General features: G+C 44.5%; 2 protein-coding genes across 10 annotated transcripts in view; one reads left to right on the top strand and one right to left on the bottom strand.

Moving 5' to 3' along the window:
* hmbox1a (homeobox containing 1a) overlaps window positions 1-12,300 on the top strand; it is a 41,843-nt gene extending 29,543 nt beyond the window's left edge. The window contains exons 6-10 of one of the 6 annotated variants that reach the window (XM_063183851.1): window positions 112-194; window positions 814-909; window positions 1,758-1,873; window positions 3,398-3,454; window positions 6,038-12,300. In XM_063183851.1, the coding sequence (XP_063039921.1) occupies window positions 112-194; window positions 814-909; window positions 1,758-1,873; window positions 3,398-3,454; window positions 6,038-6,454 (769 nt within the window). In that variant the 3' untranslated portion in view covers window positions 6,455-12,300. Of the gene's footprint in view, window positions 1-111; window positions 195-813; window positions 910-1,754; window positions 1,874-3,397; window positions 3,455-6,037 lie in introns of all 6 variants that reach the window. The other 5 variants (XM_063183853.1, XM_063183850.1, XM_063183855.1 and 2 more) reach the window with 5 other exon arrangements.
* Window positions 12,301-13,177: 877 nt separating this feature from the next.
* The window catches only part of kif13ba (kinesin family member 13Ba), a 116,994-nt gene continuing 110,171 nt past the window's right edge, over window positions 13,178-20,000 (bottom strand). For all 4 annotated transcript variants that reach the window (XM_063183846.1, XM_063183849.1, XM_063183847.1 and 1 more), the window contains one exon: window positions 13,178-19,731. In XM_063183846.1, the coding sequence (XP_063039916.1) occupies window positions 19,505-19,731 (227 nt within the window). In that variant the 3' untranslated portion in view covers window positions 13,178-19,504. The remainder of the gene's footprint in view (window positions 19,732-20,000) is intronic.

Raw genomic sequence — 20,000 nt, 5'->3', positions numbered from 1 at the left:
AACAAAAGGCTTAAAAAAGGTCACCTGCCCTGGATGCACATTTTTGAAAACTCCCCTCTGCGTTGCGCGACTGTCTGTCTGATGCCTGCTGTGTTCTTCTCTGCCCCTCAGCTACTTCAATGATAATCAGTACCCAGACGAAGCCAAACGCGAGGAGATAGCCAACGCCTGCAACGCTGTCATCCAGAAGCCAGGTGAGATGTCATCTACAGTCTGTCGTGTGGTTAAAATGACAAACACCACCACAGATACTACTAATAAATATAATTAATGACAATTACTGTATTCATGACATGTCAAGTTAATAATATCACTTCTAGTTTTCTACCTCTGTCATGCCAACTGGGAATGACATGAATGTGCAGGTCCACTGCCTTTCGATAAGCTTACACGTCTTCCCCTGTTCTCCTCTGTCTTCCTCTCTCTCCTCCTCTTTTGTCCTTCATCTATATTTCCCTCCTCTTGTGTCCTCATATCTTCCTCTGTTCTGCTCTCTTGACATTTCCTTTTTTGCACCCCTCCTTTGTCCTCTCCTATCTCCTAATTTCTTTATCTGTCTTCCTCTTTCTTGTCCTTCTCGTCTATGCATTCCCCTTTCATTCTGTCCTCCTCCTCTCCTTTCCTCTCTTCTCTGTTCTCCTCTCTTATCCTTACTCACCCCGTCTCTCCCCCTTTCCTGTGTCATATCTACATCTGTCCTCCTCTCTCTTGTCCTGCCTTCCTCTATCCCCCTCTCCCTCCCTGTCTTCCCCAATCTCTCCCTTTCTTCCTCTCTCTTCTCTCTTTCTCCATCCTCCTCTCTTGTCCCTTCAGGGAAGAAGCTGTCTGACCTGGAGAGGGTCACCTCCCTCAAAGTTTACAACTGGTTTGCCAACCGCCGCAAGGAGATCAAGCGCAGGGCCAACATAGGTAAAGTTGAGGCTCCGCCGGGGGGCTAGCCCTTCTTTTCTCTCTAGAGCAGGGCTCTAAATTGACACCAGCCAACCTGCCAAATGCTGGTAAAAAATCGGTTTGGCTGGTAGAAGAGACCAACTTACTAGCAAATCTGACCCATGAGTGACTGTGTGTTTGGCTAGTAAGATAAACATATAATGGCCATTTTGGCTGGTGATGAATAAATAATAATTTAGAGACCTGCTTGAAAGTATATTGTATCAGCACAACACGTGCATGCATGATATTACACATTTGACATCCTCCCCAAGACGCTGAAGAAGGCTTAGGGCCTCCTTACACGGGTTCCAACAAAGTACGGAGCACTGCTTTGCCAACGTTTGATTCCACTGCTTTCAATATAACCCTGCACACCGGCAGCGATGTCCGCACATGTCGGCTGCCGATTAGGGGAGAGCTCTATTGTGTCGGAACCGTTCCTTGTTTATCCATGTTCTGCTGCGATGAAATTCACCATTCATTGTTTATCACGTCTGTGCTAGTGTGGAGGGGTAACCGAAATTGGCTGGCTCTGTAGAACTGGTGTGCGGAAGTCCTTTGGCCGAAACATGTCCGTGGGCACGTTTCCTGTGTTCCCGTTATTTTATAAAGACTACTTTGCTGTGTAGTGCTTAGCTGTGTTATGGAATTGCTTGTTTCTCGTGTGTTGTGTGTCTTATTAACTCTAATATACAGCATCATAGGCTATATTTTGGATGAACTTGTTTCCTATGAGAGGGTGATTTCAAGCTCTCCCCAACTGCCTATATGTACTGTAGTGTTCAGATATGTTATGGAGGGGTCTGTTTTCTTCGAAGAAGCAGCAATCTTGGAGACCCATGGCCTGGATGTCCAGAGTCCCGGCGGACACTCCAATAGCGATGACATCGATGGCGGCGACTACGGAGATCAGGTGGCCTCAGACCAAACGCTAGCAGGGGTAAGTAAGGCCACTCGCCTCCATACTGCACTTCTATATTTCATTAATAGGTAGCACTTCACTTGATGCCAGTGTCAAAGGGGTGACATGACGGTGTCATAATAGTCAATCAGAAAGTCAAAGAATGCGCGCACATCAGTGGCAGAGGTGCTGGACCAAACGTAAGATAACTGAAAAGAAAATAAAGGTCCGCAACACTGTACATGCTCCCAGAAGATTTATTGGCACGACGTTTCGGACTCAATGTCTTAAATGCCTCTCCAGGGGGATCATTTTTCGCTCAACTAGTAGGTCCCCTTGCTCTCCAACTTACCAGGGTGGTGATTTTTTGTGGTGATGTTTTGTTTTAGAGAGATATTAAAAGTTAAATTGGCCAATGAGCATTAGAACATGGCTTGATTGACCGTTAGAAGTCTTGTTGTTGTCCAATCAGCACCTGCGTTTGGCGTTGCTAAGGTGGAATGTAAATTGGAATGTTCCCAAATCTGGCTTCAAAGCGTTGAATGGCAAATAGCGTTGATTTGGCGTCCATTCTATTTACTGTCAATGGTCATGACGCATGGATGCATGTCATGGACGTGTCATAAACATTATGTCAATGTCATCAACATTTTACAGTGACATTCGGTAATGTAGTAGACAGCCGTAACAAAGTCAATTTTTCTTGAAAGTAAAATGTTTTTGACATTGACTTGATGTCTATGACTCGTCCATGACTGTGGCATGACACTGTTTTTACACTGTTATGACACTTTGTTTTGGTTTAGTAAACGCACATCGAATGAGGTCAAGTTAACCTAGTGGAAAAGCATGACCCTGATGAAGGCGTAAGCCAAAACGTTGGTCTCATTTAAAAAAGTATTGCATGGAATTCTAAGTGTGTGACGAGCATTGCTTTTCACTTTCATGTCATGGGTATGATGCCGGCGGCAAGTGAAGCGTAGCCCATTATTATTATTATTATTATCTATTTATTATTTTATTTTTTTCTAAACCCAACCACCAACCCCTCTTTTGGGGGACCTATATTATTACTTACACATTATTATTTACACGTATGTTTGAGTCAGGTCAAACTCCATTCGGGTTAAAGCCTGCAAATCTCCCAAAAATATGTGTACTTGTCAGTTAGATTCTGTGATTAGGTCACATGAATTACACCATTTAAATATTGTGTTTTTGCCATGTGCCTGCATCAAACATGAAACACAGGCCACGGCTAACGTGGCTAATTTTGCTAACGCAGTATAATCAAACTTTCTCGTATGTATTCCCAAACATGCAAAAAAAAAACAGCCCAATATGCCTTCAACTCCCGCAAGTGGAAAATAATGTCCTAGACTCGCACTTCTGTTTCCCTCACCCCTGTAAAGTTTGCAAAAACTAGGTACTGTTGTGTTGTGCTGTGCTGTGCTGTGCTGTGTTTTGCCACTGCGCCAACCTGTGCTGTTGTGGTTGTGCAGTGTCAGCTATGCTGTGCAGCCATGGCGCTGACCTGTACTGTGGTGTGTTTATCTTGATAAGAGAGCCGTGGCCCGGGCGTTTGCCTTCAGCCGAGGTGGCCTGTCATCACCCACTCAGGTATGCCAAGATCCTCACCTGATCAATTAAGCAATCAACCAATTAAGTACTGAAACCCAACGACGGAAAACACTCTAATCATTAACCCAACTAAAAAACAAAGTGATAAACCTTGCCAGATTAACCCAACCGAAAAAAATGCTTTGTAATTCACAAAAAACACAGTATGCATGTATGCTCCGTATACTGTGTTGGAACATGCTCAGCCATGCTCTATTGTACAATCCTACCTGATTAGGATTATCTATCATTGCCATAACTATGTATTCTCTTTAGCAAGGACACTCTTTCTTTGCTAAGCATATCATATACCTTTGTGGGCAGTGCCAGCATACCACGGGGTTGCCTTGGGCATGGATGATGTCAGTTTGATTTTGATTAAGACTTTGGTAACACTTTCTTTGAGGGGGACATACGTAAGGTTGTTATGTAAGCATCATAAGAATGACATTACCTGTGTTAGGAGCATTAATGACACATTGAGTTTTATGACACAGTGTCATAATTTTGTTGTCTGAATGTGTCATTTGTTTGTCGTTTTTTGAATGTCATGACACCCAAACAGTGTCAACTTGACATTCCAAAACTGACACATTATGACAAGCGATAAACATGAGTAATGTGTCATTCTTGTTCCTGACATAGGTCGTGCCATTCTTATGTCGGTTACATGACACCCTTATGTCGACCCCTTCAAATAAAGTGTTGCCAACTGTTTATTGAAACATGCTTTGCTAAGTGTCATAAGATTTGCAATGCCATTGCAACACATCAGTGGTTTCATTTCCTTTCACATTCACTCAGTTCTGATCGAAACCATTTAAAAAATAAATTGGCCTCTCTTGGTAGGTGGAGAAGGCATTGATCCCTGGTGGATTTCTAGGATTCAGAATCAAATTGACAACATCCTTGGTTTCCTGAATTTCTTTTTTTCCTGGTCTCTCCCCCTGGGTTGGTTCATTTGTTCCTCTTTTCTCCCTTCAACGCACACGTTTGCGCTCCCTTCACACACACACACACACACACACACACACACACACACACACACACACACACACACACACACACACACACACACACACACACACACACACACACACACACACACACACACACAGTAACGTTTGCTCGCCGTTAAAAAAATGCTTTTTTCTTTGTTCTGCCTCTTGCTCCGATGTGGGAGGGACGACTGCATGGAATGAAATGCCTGGCTGTGTTTAACTCTCATTTCTACCCTCTGCCCACATTTCACACTTCCATGCTGAAAGCTCCACCGTAATCGCACACAAATGAACACACACGCCGCACTTCAAAGAGGGTGTGACAAAACACACACACACACAGAACACACACGCATAATTACACTCACAAAGACCCTGATCAGTTTGAGTGTTTCGTTTGTTTATGTGTCGAGAGTGTGTCACATGTATTACACATGCATGCGCTAAAATATGCACTGATGCAGTGCATCCTCCTGCACAGAAGAAATACAATGCTGTCTATCTGACTGTGGTGTCATACTGATATGCAGATAGACAGGCCCATGCTGTCTCTCTTTCAATGCTGTCTTATCTGACAATGCTATCTGTCTGGTGCTTGATTGCAACTGCAAGATGTCCTTTGCATCTTAAACTCTGTTCTGACTTGCTGCTTGAACTAACATGTTTTACCATGTTTTTTTCTGATTCATGCTCATGTATTATTCCATCATACTGTATTTGTGCTTGCTAAATATTCTGAGGTAATGCAATTGGTAGATATAGACTACATCTAGATAGATATCGACATCATGTAGATATATGCTGTAGAGATGAAGACCACTATATATGTTTGCACAGTGGTTTTGTATTTGTGGGTTGTATTTACCTGTGTATTATCAGTAAGTAACGTTGCTGTGTACAGAACATATGCATTACTGTGCATTAGTAAATGTGCTTGTGTGTTTTTCTGCTAATCCCTGTAAATGAGGGCCAAAGTGTTTAGTAAGGGGAAAATAGTGTGTGTGTGTGCGTGTGTGTGTGTGTGCGCGCGTGTGTGCGTGCGTGTGCGTGTCTGTGTGTGCGTGTGTGCATATGTGTATGTGCCTGCGTGTGTGTGTGTCTTTGTGTGTGTGTGTGTGCGTGTGCGTGCGTGCGTGTGTGTGTGTCCGTGCGTGCGTATGTGTGTGTGTATTCTACATGGCCAGCTAAACATGAGAGGAAATGAAACCTGATTACAGCAAAAAAAGGCACGAGAGTCAGCACTCATTTTACGCTTACTTAGGATCACGCTTTATTACAGATAACAATTCAACAGCCACGCCTGCTGCCTCTGTTGTGGTGGCCCAGAAAAAATACAGAAAATCAGATAGATATTTCAAAAAAAGAAATCAGATACAGACCCATGTTCTGGATTCTCGTGCCATTTTTTGTGTGTAACGTTCCAAAATCCTTCCCATCCCAACCCCAACCCCTTCCCAAATTCCATAAACCACCCCTTCCCACACTCCCGAACTCAATCCCACCCCCTCAACCTTCACCCTTACCCCAACACCCCTTTCCCCAAAATCTCCCACCCCCACCCCCACCCTTGTTACGGCTGTAGGTCCCCACTCTGTTGCCCTCCTGGCTCTCTCCGTGGACCAGCATTGGCGGCAGGGTGGGTCTAGGAGCGCAGGTTCGGGGTGGCGCCTCCTTGGGGCGACTTGGGGCAGGGCAACACCCACAGCCACCACCATCACAGCAGGCCACCCAGCAGGACCAGGAGATGCCGGAGTCCCAACCCCAGCAGCAGGCATCGTCCGAGGGGTCCCGACTGACCGCTGTCTCCTGGTCTCCCTCCCCCCTCCAGGAGGACGGCGTGGGCCATCCGGGCCACCAGGGGGCGGTGGTGGAGCACCAGGACCCCATCACGCTGGCGGTGGAGATGGCGGCCGTCAACCACTCCATCCTGGCACTCGCCCAGCAGGCCACGGCCGCCGCCACCGGGGACATCAAGACAGAGGTGCTGGACGACGACTGAGACGGGCAGGGACGACGCGGCGCGGCAGACACCCAGACGGCTGGTTGGTTGGTTGGTTGGTTGACCAATCGACCTTGACCTGACCTGACCTGACCTGACCTGACCTGACCGACCTTGACAACCTTCACGTCAACCTTCAAACCTTCGACCTTTGACCTTCCATTTGTCCAGTCCTGTCCTGTCACACATCCAGTACCCTACTCTACTCTTCTCTACTCTATTCTAACTGCACCTTTCTCTACCCCATGACATGACACTCCATTTTATTCTACTCCCAACCTTACTCCAGCCCAATACACTCCACTTTACTCCACTACACACACACACATTACATACACATACCACCACCACACACAGTAGCCTACACTACGCTACATTACACTCAAAGATTGTACACACAAACACAAACAGTACAGCACATGACCCAAAATAATATTTTGAAAATGATATTATCCTCCTTTACTTCCTGCTACACTTCCAGGCCACCTCCCCTCTCTCTCTTCCCCAGGAGCACTGCTCTGTGGAGGGGCATGAGAAGAGACGAGGAGAGGTGGCCTGGAGGGTGTAGGAAGCTGTGGAGGTTGAGGTGGTAGAAAAGATGTACCTTTTGAGAGGGTGGGAGCCAATGAGGCGGAACAGGAGTGTGTGTGGGAGGGCGAAAGGGACGTTGGAGGTGTGATGTGAAGATGAATTAAGGTGAAGGCGTGAAGTGTGTTCCGTTCCGTGGCGTTGCTAACGTCGACGACCAAAAGAAGCTTAAAAACAGACAAAAATATGTATATGAAAAAAAGTATAATGATATTAAGTAGAGACTCGCCGCCACCATTTTTGAATTTCTGACATCATCTGCTTCCTACCCCCCCAAACAGAAAACCCAACTGATCCCCTTCCCCAGCCAATATTGAGATATGGCTCCCTCTATAGACAGAGGTGGGAACAGACACTCTCTGCAGTTTTCAGTGTCTGTGAACAACAGAAACCAACATACATAATATTATGCTCATGTCTGTGTGGAAAAATCTGAGTATAGTCTATCTGAGAAGAGAGACGACTTATTCACAGAACCTCATTTCCTCTGGGCAGGGCAGGCATGGCACTATGCTGTCTATGCTTTTACTTGTATTATTTTTTTTGGCACATTAGCCCCAACAAATCAATATCTACCCCACACAACCACCCAGCTACCCACCACCGTATACCCCATGCCCATCTCCCTATACCTCGTATGTGTTTCCCCGGGGGGGCGTGGAGAGGGGTGTAGACACCCACTGTATGTCTTGCTGTGTGTGTGTCTGTCAGGCAACCCCACCACTTTATGCCAAGTTGGTATGGGTATGGGTATGGGTATGGGTATGGGTTAGGCGGCTGGTGCCATGGGGGTATTAGGGGTTATGAAACGGGTGGTCAGGAAGCCGACTGGTTATCAGGTGGTCCTCATGATCATGATCAAAGTGATTGTACAGTGCTCTGGTTAACATACTATGTTATACGACAGGTTCTTCCACTATTCAGTGCCGGTTAGTACCAGTACCAACAACAAATGTCGGTTCCCTTCAGTAACCATACTGAGGAACCGACATGACTCTTTGGGATTTTTTAATTTTTATTTTTGGGTCCTCTATTTTTCAGACTTCTTCTTAGACAGTGATACTCCTCAGTCACACCACAGGTAACCTCATAGAGTCATGTACAATAATATATTCTCTGACAGCTGCTGTAGATTATTATAATTAACATATTATCAGTACAGATGTTAAAAGACGCCATACTCCTCAGTTTGCTAAATAATGTGATACTAACGGTGGGCTAACGTTCGGCTAACGTTGTGTTTGAGATGCGAATCGTGAGACATGTCTAAAGAAGAATGGGACAGGTTTTTTTTTATTAAGGTAGCATAAGCAATCCTAAATGCAGTATGAGCAATTCCTAATGTGGTATGAGAGATATAAGGCGGTATGGGGCCGGGGTTTGAGTCTTCGAAAGGGTAGGCTATTTGCTTTTTCAAGACGAGTTAAAAAGAGATTTAAAGTGGTATGACAGTGAGTCTTTGAGACAGTGTTTTGCAATTTCGAGAGAGAGCTCGAGCGATTCTAAGGTGCTTCTTTCTTGCACTCAGAGTGCAGGTGGGAGAAATCAGCTTCCTGACAATCAGGTGATGGAGAGGGCCAAGCAACGCGCGAGGGACAAGAAAGCTGAATGTGAGTGTGTGTGTGTGAGTGCGCACGTGCACACATGACTGTGCATATGTGTGTGTACTGTATGTATGCACACGTGAGTATGAGTGCGAGAGTGTATGCATGCACGAGAAATGTGTCTGTGTGAGTGTGTGTATGGTGTTAAAGTCTTCTTGACGGGTCACAATTGTCTGGCTTTATCCAAAGTGATAGTTTGTGTGTATGATTCCATTTGAATAAGGCAAAAGCATGACACGCTACGATATAGTAACAAGGGGTCATGCTCATTTCCTATGTGTGTCCACTCAGTTGGCTTCTAAAAAGCTCAAGCTAACAGACAGGCTAAAGATGACTGAACTTGTGTTAAATGATGCATTTAGCACACTAAACACTTAATGTAGCCTTTTCTTATTTATCGTCGTGTCATCGTTAAAAAAGAGATTATGGCAACACAATATGCTACTATTTATTTTGTTTTGTTTTGAATTTTCTATATACATTTTGGCCCCTAGATTGTCACTTTAGTACAAAAGTACAAACAAAACAATCCCTCCAATCTCGGTAAGAGAGTGCACATGCCTGGCTAGGAAGGCCTATAGTGAAACTAGCATTAGCTTGCTGCCATAAGGTGCTAGCCAGAGACGATGACGTTGGATGTGTGTGAGTGTAGTAGGGGGTTTATGATTGGCTGACGTATGCGTGAAAGTGAAGTGAAGAGGTTTTATTTCCTGCCTTTGCCACACCTCATTTTAACACTGTGCTGACCACGGGGCTAGACATAGTACACATTTGCTACGTTTACATGAGACATTTAATTCGGAATGAACTGACATTAATTCTGAATAAAGCTTAATTTTGCTTTGAAAATGTCATGTAAACACCTCTTCATTCGGAATTAAAGAAAAGATAATAGTAAACTTTACTGAACCATTTAATTCTAAATTATTAATTCGGAAATTAAAAACATCATGTAAACGTAGTGACTGATTTAAAAACAAAGCATCAACAAAAGTGTTTTGTTAGCCCCTCCCCTTCTGCTCATCCATTGGCTGGCCAGAAAGCTGGCAGTGGAGAGCCTAACTGTACGTGCAGACCAAATGCGGGGAAAGACTCCAGAGTGACAGATATCATGAATTCTACAGCAGCCGTGGCCTATTGGTTAAAGAGTTGGTCTCGAATCCCACCTGACCTCACCCTTTACCTCCATCCACGACTGAAGTGCCCTTGAGCAAGGTACCTAACCACATATTGCTCCAGGGATGTCACGAATGAAAATGAATGCGCCGCTTTGGATAAATAAAATCTCTATGGTCTGAACCTCTTTCAGTCTGAACATACAGTAAGTCATGCCTCTCTATGGGGACCTTACTAAAACAAAACAATAAATTAGACTCTAATCTATTGGTCTATTGACCTCCCTTTAGTTGTTTCTTCTATCTCGGGTCGCAATGGAGGGTCGTGACTTAGGCAATCTACTGGAGCTCTTCTTCCAAGAGTTGCAGAGAAGAGTTCCAAAGCCTAGTAGAACGTTTCAGAACTACCTGACAAAATACTGTAGCTGGCTAGAGGTTCCAGTGCGGTGAGCCGAAGGGGGAATTTGTGGTCAGATGTCAATGGATAAGCTTCTGGTACTAGAACCCTTTTTGTCCCATAAAAAGAGTTCTGTCTTAACCAATTAGATTCAGGGTAGACCCCCCTAATCAAAAGTCCACTTTTACTGTTAAAATAATTCTTCAGGAATGAGACGGGTTCTGAAACAAGAACCTCATAAGGGATCATGTATGCGGGGTCAAGCCAAAGAGACTGTGTTTTTTAACGTTTATTTTCAAAGATTGTTATTTTTTTCTGCACCCCTGCACAAAGTCTGGTTGCTTTCCAGTGTATCCATCCAGACCCTCATTGAAGAGTGTTTGAATTACAGGCAGGTGTGCCTGTTTAACAGCCCCAAATCTGTAGACCAGGTCTGGAGAACAAATTTTGCGTCCCCTGAACCCCAAGAATGCCCCTTTTCGTGTGTGTGAGTGAGTGAGTGTGTGTGTGACACTCTTCTGTAGGAGGGCCCAACAATCAGGTGGGCTACTCATTATGACTGTGTGTGTATGTGTGTGTGTGTGTGTGTGTGTGTGTGTGTGTGTGTGTGTGGGTTGATAACGCGAAGTGAGGACAGGTTGTGGGTATCCAGTACCTCCCACTGTGCCATAAGCAGGTTCCCCTGACCCCTTTAGGACGCTGCTTTCAATGTGAACGGGAAATGACTAGATAAGCTTTTTTTTTCTAATGAAACCTACTCCCCTTCCCCCTTTTCCCCTCTTCAGTACGTGTTGGATGATGGTTTTTAGCTGGTGTGTTGTTCACCACCATCCCCCTTCCCCCTGGAGCTAGCCAACACCCAGCCGTGCTCTGCTACCAGTATCTGCTAACCTAAAACGCTTACTTCTATATCAAGTGTAACTGAAAAAGACTATATAGGAAAGCTGTTCTAAAAATCACGAGACAGAGGAATATTATATGTTTTGATTTCCTTCTTCGTGTAAAGTTCTGCCAAGCAGAAGTGTATAGCATCAAATGAAACTTTTTTTCTTTGTCAAGAAACACTTTATGTGTTTGAAACACATTTCCAGTTTCAAACTGTTCTTTAAAGAAATAATCATGTTTTCAGGTTTATCTGTTTTGTATTTTATTTTATTTTTTAAATCATGTGTGCACAATTTGCCTTTTTGCGTTTCTCCCCTGATGTACACACTCAATGGTAAATTCACCTTATTTGGGAATTCATAATGAATATTAACAAAAAAAACATATTGAAGGCCATTCTAGACTGCACTGTTGGTAGCGATTCAGATACGTGTGCCCAGTTACAGTGAATTATACAAATATGATAATCAAACACACCAGTCAGGGATGTATTCCAAAGAAGCTCTGTTTTATAGATCACCCATGTAATTGAACTCAAAGTGAGACATGAACCTCCAAAGCAGTAGTTACCTGGCCTCATTGTTCTAGGAAAGAAAAGCCACCAGGTTGTATATTCTTGTCTTTGGAAGTTCATCACTTACTCTAATCTTCACATGTCAGTGACTAACACAGTTCTCTGGAGATACTCCCCAATGCTTATCCTCTCACAGAGGTCACAGTTGAACTCATTTTTATTCGCAGTTTCACTTTGCCTTCAGTCATGACACATCAAGAAGTTACCCCTGTGGATCTTGTACAGACTGTAGTCCAAGACTCAAGTGTAGTAGACGGTTGTAGGCACATCAGTTCGCTTGCTAACGACACTTTATAAATAAAACAAGACTTAAAGAGTGCAAGTATGCCAGTGCACTTTCCATAGTATTTTAGTCCGCTTGCAGCTGCAGGTGGTCACCATAACCTCATGGATACCCGTCAGGTTGCCCATTAATTGGGGCGCATTGTCTTGAATGTTCACCTTTGCACTACATAGGCCACTATGTAGACTGCGAAGAGTCTTCATTGCTTTGCTCCCTACATAGTACCGTACTTGTATAATAATACACACTATGTAGTGCAGGAATGAACGTTTTGGACTAAGCCAGCGTACACGTGTAGACGTTACTGTAATTCAGCTTCAGACCAGGACCAGTCCCGAGGGCACCTGATAGGCTACTCCTTCTTTACTCAGTGCTTGTATAAACGGTTAAACGAGGTGTGCTGAAGAGCGTGCTCTGTCTCTCTCTCTCTCACCCCCACTCTCATCCTGAAGGAGGTAGTTTGCCATTGAATACTCGGGGGTGTAGAATGCTACTACACAACCGCGACCAGCTCAGGCTCTCGCGCCCCTTGTTGAATATGTGAATATATTGACAAAATATCATCAGATGTTCTATGAGGTGAAATGGATGAACATTGTTGTATCAATTTGAAATAGTTAAGTCCTGTATCTTCTCCTATTTCAGAATTTAGTGCCTTTTTTGGACAGTAGACTGTTCTGTAATTACTTTGTAGTATAAGATCTATATGGCTTTGTTACTTTTTCTTTTTTTTGTGTTTATTTTCAAACCTTTTTTTTTAAACTTGTGTTTATTTTAGTATTGTATCTTCTAGAGAATAAAGACTGATCAACAACTGTTGAGCCACCTTTTTTTGTCCGTGTGTTTGTTTATGTGTATAATAAACACTTCTCTGGCATTGCATGAACAGGCCAATCATGATACTGAAGATACTGAGTACCGGTAGTACCATTGCCAAAGCACAAACCAATGAGTTAATGGCCAATGTAATATTTATCAATATTGGCCCTCCTGTGGCCAATCGGTAAGGCACTCGTCCACCATGCGGCTGATCCGGGTTCGACTCCCGGCCCGGGTCCTTTGCCGGCCCTTCCCAGTCTCTCTCTTCCCACTCACTTCCTGTCACTACCTTCACTATCCTATCATAAATGGAGTCAAAAGGACCAAAACAATATTGTAATATTTATCAATTATTGATCAATTAATTAAAAACACTAAAGTAAAAATAGCAATGTTATTGTGCTTACACACCAAAAATGCATAATTAATTTCAAGGAAGAAACGTGCCACGCCAATAATGATTTGTAAATCAATGCAGTTCTTTATTTTCCTTTACAGAGAGATTATTGTACAGTCAATACAAAAGAAAATTATAAATGAATTATTATACATGATTATTCTTTGGATATCAGCGTAGAATTACAAATAATTAAATTAAAAATCAAACACTTGTGCTCAGGATTCGAGACTCCATATTCGACTGTACACTGAGAAAAAAAAGAAAAACAAAACAAAACAGCAACACAAACACACACACTCGCTAAAACACTCAATAAAACACACCAAATCGCAGCACGTGACCAGACACGTTTGGGAAGTCGTGAATGAATCTGGTATTGGGAGTCAAAACCAAGAAGATACACACTAGTCAGAACTAAAGGCTGGTGCCAACTGACCAGTCACAACATAGTCCCCACATCTTTGACATACAGTACAGTACAGGTACAGACTAGCTGACTGATGGACACACTAACTGCCAAAGGTGTTAGGGTTAGAGTTGGGTGAATGTCTGAGATAAAGGCTCCCATAATCAGACAAGTTGTGCAAAGAGCAAAGAAAATAATCCTTTCCTTTCATTTACGGTAATTCCTTCTTTTCGTTTATCCTTTAATCAAATCCTTCCGGTCTGTCTGCCACCATCATCAGAGTGCTCTCCAGGGTGGAGAGGGAGGGGAGGGCAGCATACTGCACGGAGCTGAAACATCAGGGCTGCTTCCGAGTCCGAGAGTCCAAGGCTGCTTTAGCCAAGACTGCAACAGATGGAGAGGATAGGAGGAAAGGCCACCTCTGTGCTTGGCTTTTGATATTGCTCTGGTCCGCTGTGTGTGTACGTGTACAGTATATATACAGTACAAATCATGATACAGTCAAGAATACTAACTACATTTTAGACACCGTCCTCTCTTACTTCGCTGCAAAGCTCGGTACACTCTGTTAGACAGCAGTGTGGCGTGTTGAGACCCATCACGAGGGTCAATTGCACTTGTCCATATAACCGCAGAGGAGTAGGGGTGGCAGGTAGGGACAGGGGGGACACTAGTTAACTGTAGAGGGTGGTGTCTGGGTAGGGGGCACTTGTCTATACAACCATGTCAGGCTTAAGTGGGGTAGGTGGGTGAGTGGCATTGTCTTGCTGTAGTTAGTAAGGTCTGGAACACAGTATGCTGTTAATGTAACATAAGAGGTGTGTTGAAAGAACATGTATCCGTCAGTCTTAGTGTGTGAGTGTGTGTGTCTCTGTAGTGTTACAGGTGGTCATCTGTCAGCAGTAAGGAGGTCAGTAATGTATGCGTCATCACACCTGGCAATGCTGTACATGCTGGCTTTAGAAGGCTTTAGAAGAAACCAGTCGGGTGAGAACTGTGTGTTTCAGGAGAATCATTCAGCACTGTAGTACAATATGACAGGATTGAAAAGGACCCCTTCTATACTGTAGGGTTGAGAAGGAGCTGTCAGTACTGTGTGGTCTAGAAGGATATGTCAGTACTGAATGGTTTTGAACAGGACTGGTCAGTACTGCATGGTTTTTAGAAGGACATCCCCCTGCCTCACTTGTCCTGAATTGCAGCGAGGCTGAAGACGGCGTCTTGAGGGATATTCAGTGCAGGGCTCCTCTGAGGTAAAACGTTAGGTGGTGAATGGACACCTGAGCAACACCTGCACAGTATTAGATGGCCGTTAGCCTTTAGAGAGCACCGGGTTAGTTAGCTACAGACAGAGGGGCTGCAGTTTAGAGAGGAGTGATGGGTAACCTCCATTCAGTAGTTACATACCAGTGACACACATTCCAAAAAATTACCTGATTTTTACCTGTTCAATCAACCAGCTGATTGGCTGGTTGAATGATCCCCTGGCTGAAGCGAACTGGGCAGGTAAAATCAGGTCATTTGGTAAATGTGGCATTGGCTACGTTTACATGACATTTTTAATTCCAAATTAATAATTCAGAATTAATTAGCTCCATTGAGTTTACTGTGATATTTCATTTAATTCCCAATTAAAAAGTGTTTACATGACGTTTTCAAAGTGGAATTAAGCGTCATTCAGAATTCAATCGAGTTCATTCTGAATGAAATGTTTCATGTAAACGTAGACATTGTATTGTAAACCAATGAATTGAGGTTGCCCATCACTGACAGAGAGACTTGAGTTGTACACAGCACCGAGGGTTAGCTACTAAAGCACTGAAGGGAAATATATAATAATCAATAGACACCGTCTGGCCTTGCTGCACAGGAGAGAGTTACAGGGTAGTGTGGAAGTCTGAGAGGCCTTCATCATTTAAAAAACTAGACAAAATAAACAATCACACAAACAAACCTAAAAGGCACCAACATACTGGAAAAAACAAGGATGAGCTCCAAAACCAGATCCAAGTTCTTTTTTTAAGTGCAGACGGACACTTCCATTTCTTTCCACTTCCTTCACTTCCTTTTTTTGAGATGCACATAAGTTGGAAATTAACTGATGAAGTCCCCCTTCAATGGAGCTGGGATTTGCCCCCAACTGCCTATGAAGCAAACTTGCTTGCTTGTGCGTTTGTCTCTTCCGCCCTCTGGCTGTGTGAAGCGTGTTAAAACCATAGAGTGATATTTTGAAGACAATCCGTCGATATTATGTGTTTTCTCTGCATGGGATGGATAACAATCCCAGCAGATGATACAGCTGTCTTTGCCCCTAATCAGGACCCCGTTTCTCAACAGTGCCGTTGCTAACCAATTAGCAACTTAGTAAGTTGCCAATGGGAAATTGCATTAAACCAAGGAAGTTGCTAACTTAGTTAGCAACGACACTGTCGAGAAACGCACCCCTGGACTCTCTGCCGTCCGATCTGTTAGTGTGTTCACACAACACAGACGTAAAAACCCATATCAGAGTTGGAGAGGCAAGAGCTGAAGGACTGAGATAGCCACATCTCCATCAGCATAATGGAAAAATAAATACATTTTTTTTTTACATGCATTAGGAAATGGTCAAAACAAGAAAAATAGTTGCACTCTACTTGTCCACAAATCACAGCATGAAATATCTATATATAAAAGGTTTTTTTTTGCTAGAATGTTAATTAATTGGAGTCGTGCTACTGTTAGGTTATGAATCAAATAAATCATGTGCAAATGACATCAGTACAGGGGGCGTTTCATTTTTGCGCTCATTTCTTTATACATCATTTCAAATACAATCATTAAAATATATTTAGTAGGGTTTTCATATTGCATCGTCAATCCCAAGATCATTAAAAACAAATAAAAATAATGGAATTTTCACTGTGAGAGTTCTTAATGGCATTATGATGCCCTTTAAACAAATCGGGGGAAAAAAAGAAAAAGCAAGCCATTTTCCTTCATCTTTTCCAATAATGTGCCTTTGTTTTGTTTTTTTTAGTTTTTTTAAAATGGAATGAACATCAGTGTACAGGAATAAAAAAACCTAAATAAAAGAAAAGAAAATGAGAACCAACCAAACTAAAAGGGATCCTGCCTGTTGTCGGGGATACCGATCTGTTGGTCCATGTTAAGCTTTCCTCATGAAAGCCCTAAAATGGAATGTGCTTCCATGGAACGCTCCTCGTATGGTGGAAGACGGACCCCCATACGCACAAAGGCACACACACACACAAACACACACACATTAACGCACACATATACACACACGTTTGATCTCGACTTGCAGAGTCTCCCCCTAGGTTGCACCCTCTTAGTCCTCCGTGTCTGTGCTTCAGTCTGTTGATGTGGTTCAGTCTCCATCCAGCCCGTCACAGGACCCCCTACTAGACCCCTACAGTTCACTGGGCTCAGGGGTACTCAGGGCTGTCTGGATGTCTCTAGGTCTGTATATGTCTGTATCAGTTGAGAGTCCCAATAGACTTGCACAGAAACAGGGTCTGGCTTGCATGTGAGGTGAGAGCCTTGCTTCGCCTCTTTACAGTCCTTCAGAGTTCTGACAGGTTGCAAAAAAATATTAAGAATGACAACAAACAAGATCTGAAGGCTATGGATGAAAGAAAGTTCAAACGTCAGACGTGTTCTCCCCCATTTAGGAAAAAAAATGGTTGACAAGGTCTCTTTTCATGCAGAAGGACACTTCCAAACACAAGTAGTGGTCAACAAAAAACACACACATGCACACACACACACAACAAACAAACACACACACACACACACACTTTCCCAAATCACAACCGCTGAATGAGGGTTAGGCGCATGTCGTGTTTCACACGAATGCAGAGGTGATATTCTCAGGGTGAGCAGCATTGTTCTGTAGTCCTCTTTATGCAGTTATTGATAACCCCAACCTATCCCAATGGCACAACACCAAAAAAAAACACATCTCCCACAATCCCACACTCTACAGAGGACAGGATTATCTCTCTTGTGCAATATTTTATACATATATATACTTTTTTCTCTTCGAAGGGATTCCTCCCTTTGTCCATTTTCATTAAAAAAAATAATAATAAAGAAAAGAAACTATGATATCATCTCATCATCACTTTATGTCCCCAACATAAAACCTCATCACTGTGCCTTTTTAAAAATCAATCATTTCATTCCTTTCCTCCATCCATGTCACACACAAGACAAACGACACATTCTCTCTTCTCTCTCTGTTTGCACGTGCACATTCCCTCCTTCACACATACACTAATACAGCCAGGCCCTCTCTATATATATGATGGGGGTGACTGCCCACATTATTGAGTGATGCTTGTCCCAAGGTAGGGGGTTGCCCCAAACACACACCAGACACACACACTGCTCCGAGAACACACACACCTCCCCCTGCAACCTCACGAGACAACACAGCTCCCTGAGATGATGACCACACACACTCACGCCACGCAACACTCGCACCCTCACCACCCAGACAGACGGCAGCTGATAAAATATTTTTTGGGGGGGTGGGGAGAGGGAGGGGGGGCTTCAAGTCCTGGGTCAGTCTGACAAGCCCAGCCGCAGCCGGCCTTTGCAACTGAAGCGGTCTGGGTTTCTCTGCAGCACACAGCGACAGTGTTAGCTCTCTTCAACAGAAGCAGCAGCTACAGTACAGCAGGATTGATGATGCTGCGTCTTGCGTATATTCCACAAAATATCTCAAACGGGTTCTACGAAAAAAAACACAGCTTCAGTCGCATGGCCAGCAGCTGAAATCCCCTTTCTTGCCACCCAGAATCTCCTCACCCAATCCGCACCGGTGTCTCATGGAAGGCATTCTTACCAGGATGAAGGGATGAGGTTGGAGGGCAGAGGATGAGAGGGGAGGAAGGGGGGGGGAGCGAAAAAAGGATGGGAGGGGTTGAGTTGACTTGAGTTGTTGAGTTGGTGTTTTTGTAGTAATGGAGTTTAAAATCTGGCATAAAAATCGCTGAATCAGAGAAAGGCACATTCTGGATCCATCCGTTCTCCACTCCGGAGGGAGATAGATCATGCATAATCATTGCGGAAAACCGGCCCGGCCCAGCCCAACAGAACCGCAACGCAACACACCACACCACAGACTCACATGAAAGACGACTCTCCACCGCCCAGCAGGTCACAGAGAGCAAGAGACACTGAAAAAGACAGAGGGGAGAGCAGGGAGAGAGAGAGAGAGAGAAAGAGAAGACAGAGAGGAGAGGGGGAGACTGAGGGAGGGAAAGGAAGAGAGTAGAGAAACAGAGATGAAAAGGGAGGATCGGGTAGAGCCAGGGATGTGATAAAAAGGAGAGAGCGGAAAAGAGCATGTCCCCCTCATTTACGCAGGACTTTAGTCGTCTGATCTGTGGCTGACATTGAACTGAAGCGGTCAAACTCAAGGAGAGAAGCAGCAGACAGATACCACTGCACCGCACCGGACCACACCAGAAGAGGATGGGACATCCGGCACGGTATAGGCCATGATTGCTGTCCCTCTCCTCTCCTCTCCTCTCCTCTCCTCATCTCTTTGCACTGTCTTCATTGATATTCAAACGCAGCCACAGCAGCAGCATCAGCTCAAGGACAGCCAGCCTGGCTCCTGGGGATGGTGGTGGGGGGGTGAGGGGAGATAAGATGCTGACGCTGCTGAGGATATGGTGGCAGAGGAGGAGTCATCCCATCCCATGGTCTAATCAGCCACACAGAGGAACACAGCAGCAGAGACCACCTCACCAAGACTGATAGGATTAAGACAACACAAGTCTGAGGCAACAAAGAGATATCTTTTTTTTTCAGGGTGGGTGGGTGCTTGGGTTCGTCAGTGGTGTCATTCTCCTGCAGCGTGGGGTGGGCTAACAGGTGGGGGATAAGCGAGGACTGTTGGTACGTAGGTCGCTTGGCTTTCCGAAAGCGGTCAGGTCAGGCCTGGCCAGTTCAGTTCAGTTCAGTTCAGTTGCTCCAGGACTTGCGGTTCTCGCGGCGCTGGGCCGTGGCCTCGGGCGCGATCTTGGGCCGGGCCAGGACCGCGTGCCGGGGGAACTCTCCGCTCAGCCGGTGCTCCGAGTGCCGCCGACCGCCCGGTTCGCGCTTGGCCACCCGGTCGGGACGCACCAGCACCCCGAAACCGGGGCTGCAGCGGAAGTACTGCCGACCGCCCACCGAGCCGTCGTGCTTACCTGAAGATGACAACGGCAGAGGTCAAATAGCGGTCAGCAGAGGTCGTATAAAGGTCATCAGAGGCCGTACAGGTCACCAAGTCAAAAAGCAGGCCAGTGAAGACCATGTGAGCACACTAACCTGTACAGTGTCTTACTGGCTAGTTCCAAACAAATGCATGAATTGTTGCATTATTGCTGCATTGTAATGAATATTTATATGTTGCGCTGCTACAGCATAGTTAACATAAGCTGGTGTTATGATATAAACACTGCATATTATATCCTGT

Source organism: Engraulis encrasicolus, chromosome 19 (genome assembly GCF_034702125.1).
Source record: "Engraulis encrasicolus isolate BLACKSEA-1 chromosome 19, IST_EnEncr_1.0, whole genome shotgun sequence".
NCBI lineage: Eukaryota > Metazoa > Chordata > Actinopteri > Clupeiformes > Engraulidae > Engraulis > Engraulis encrasicolus.
The sequence above is the reverse complement of the archived record's forward strand: the minus strand, read 5'-3'. Positions and strand labels throughout refer to the sequence as shown.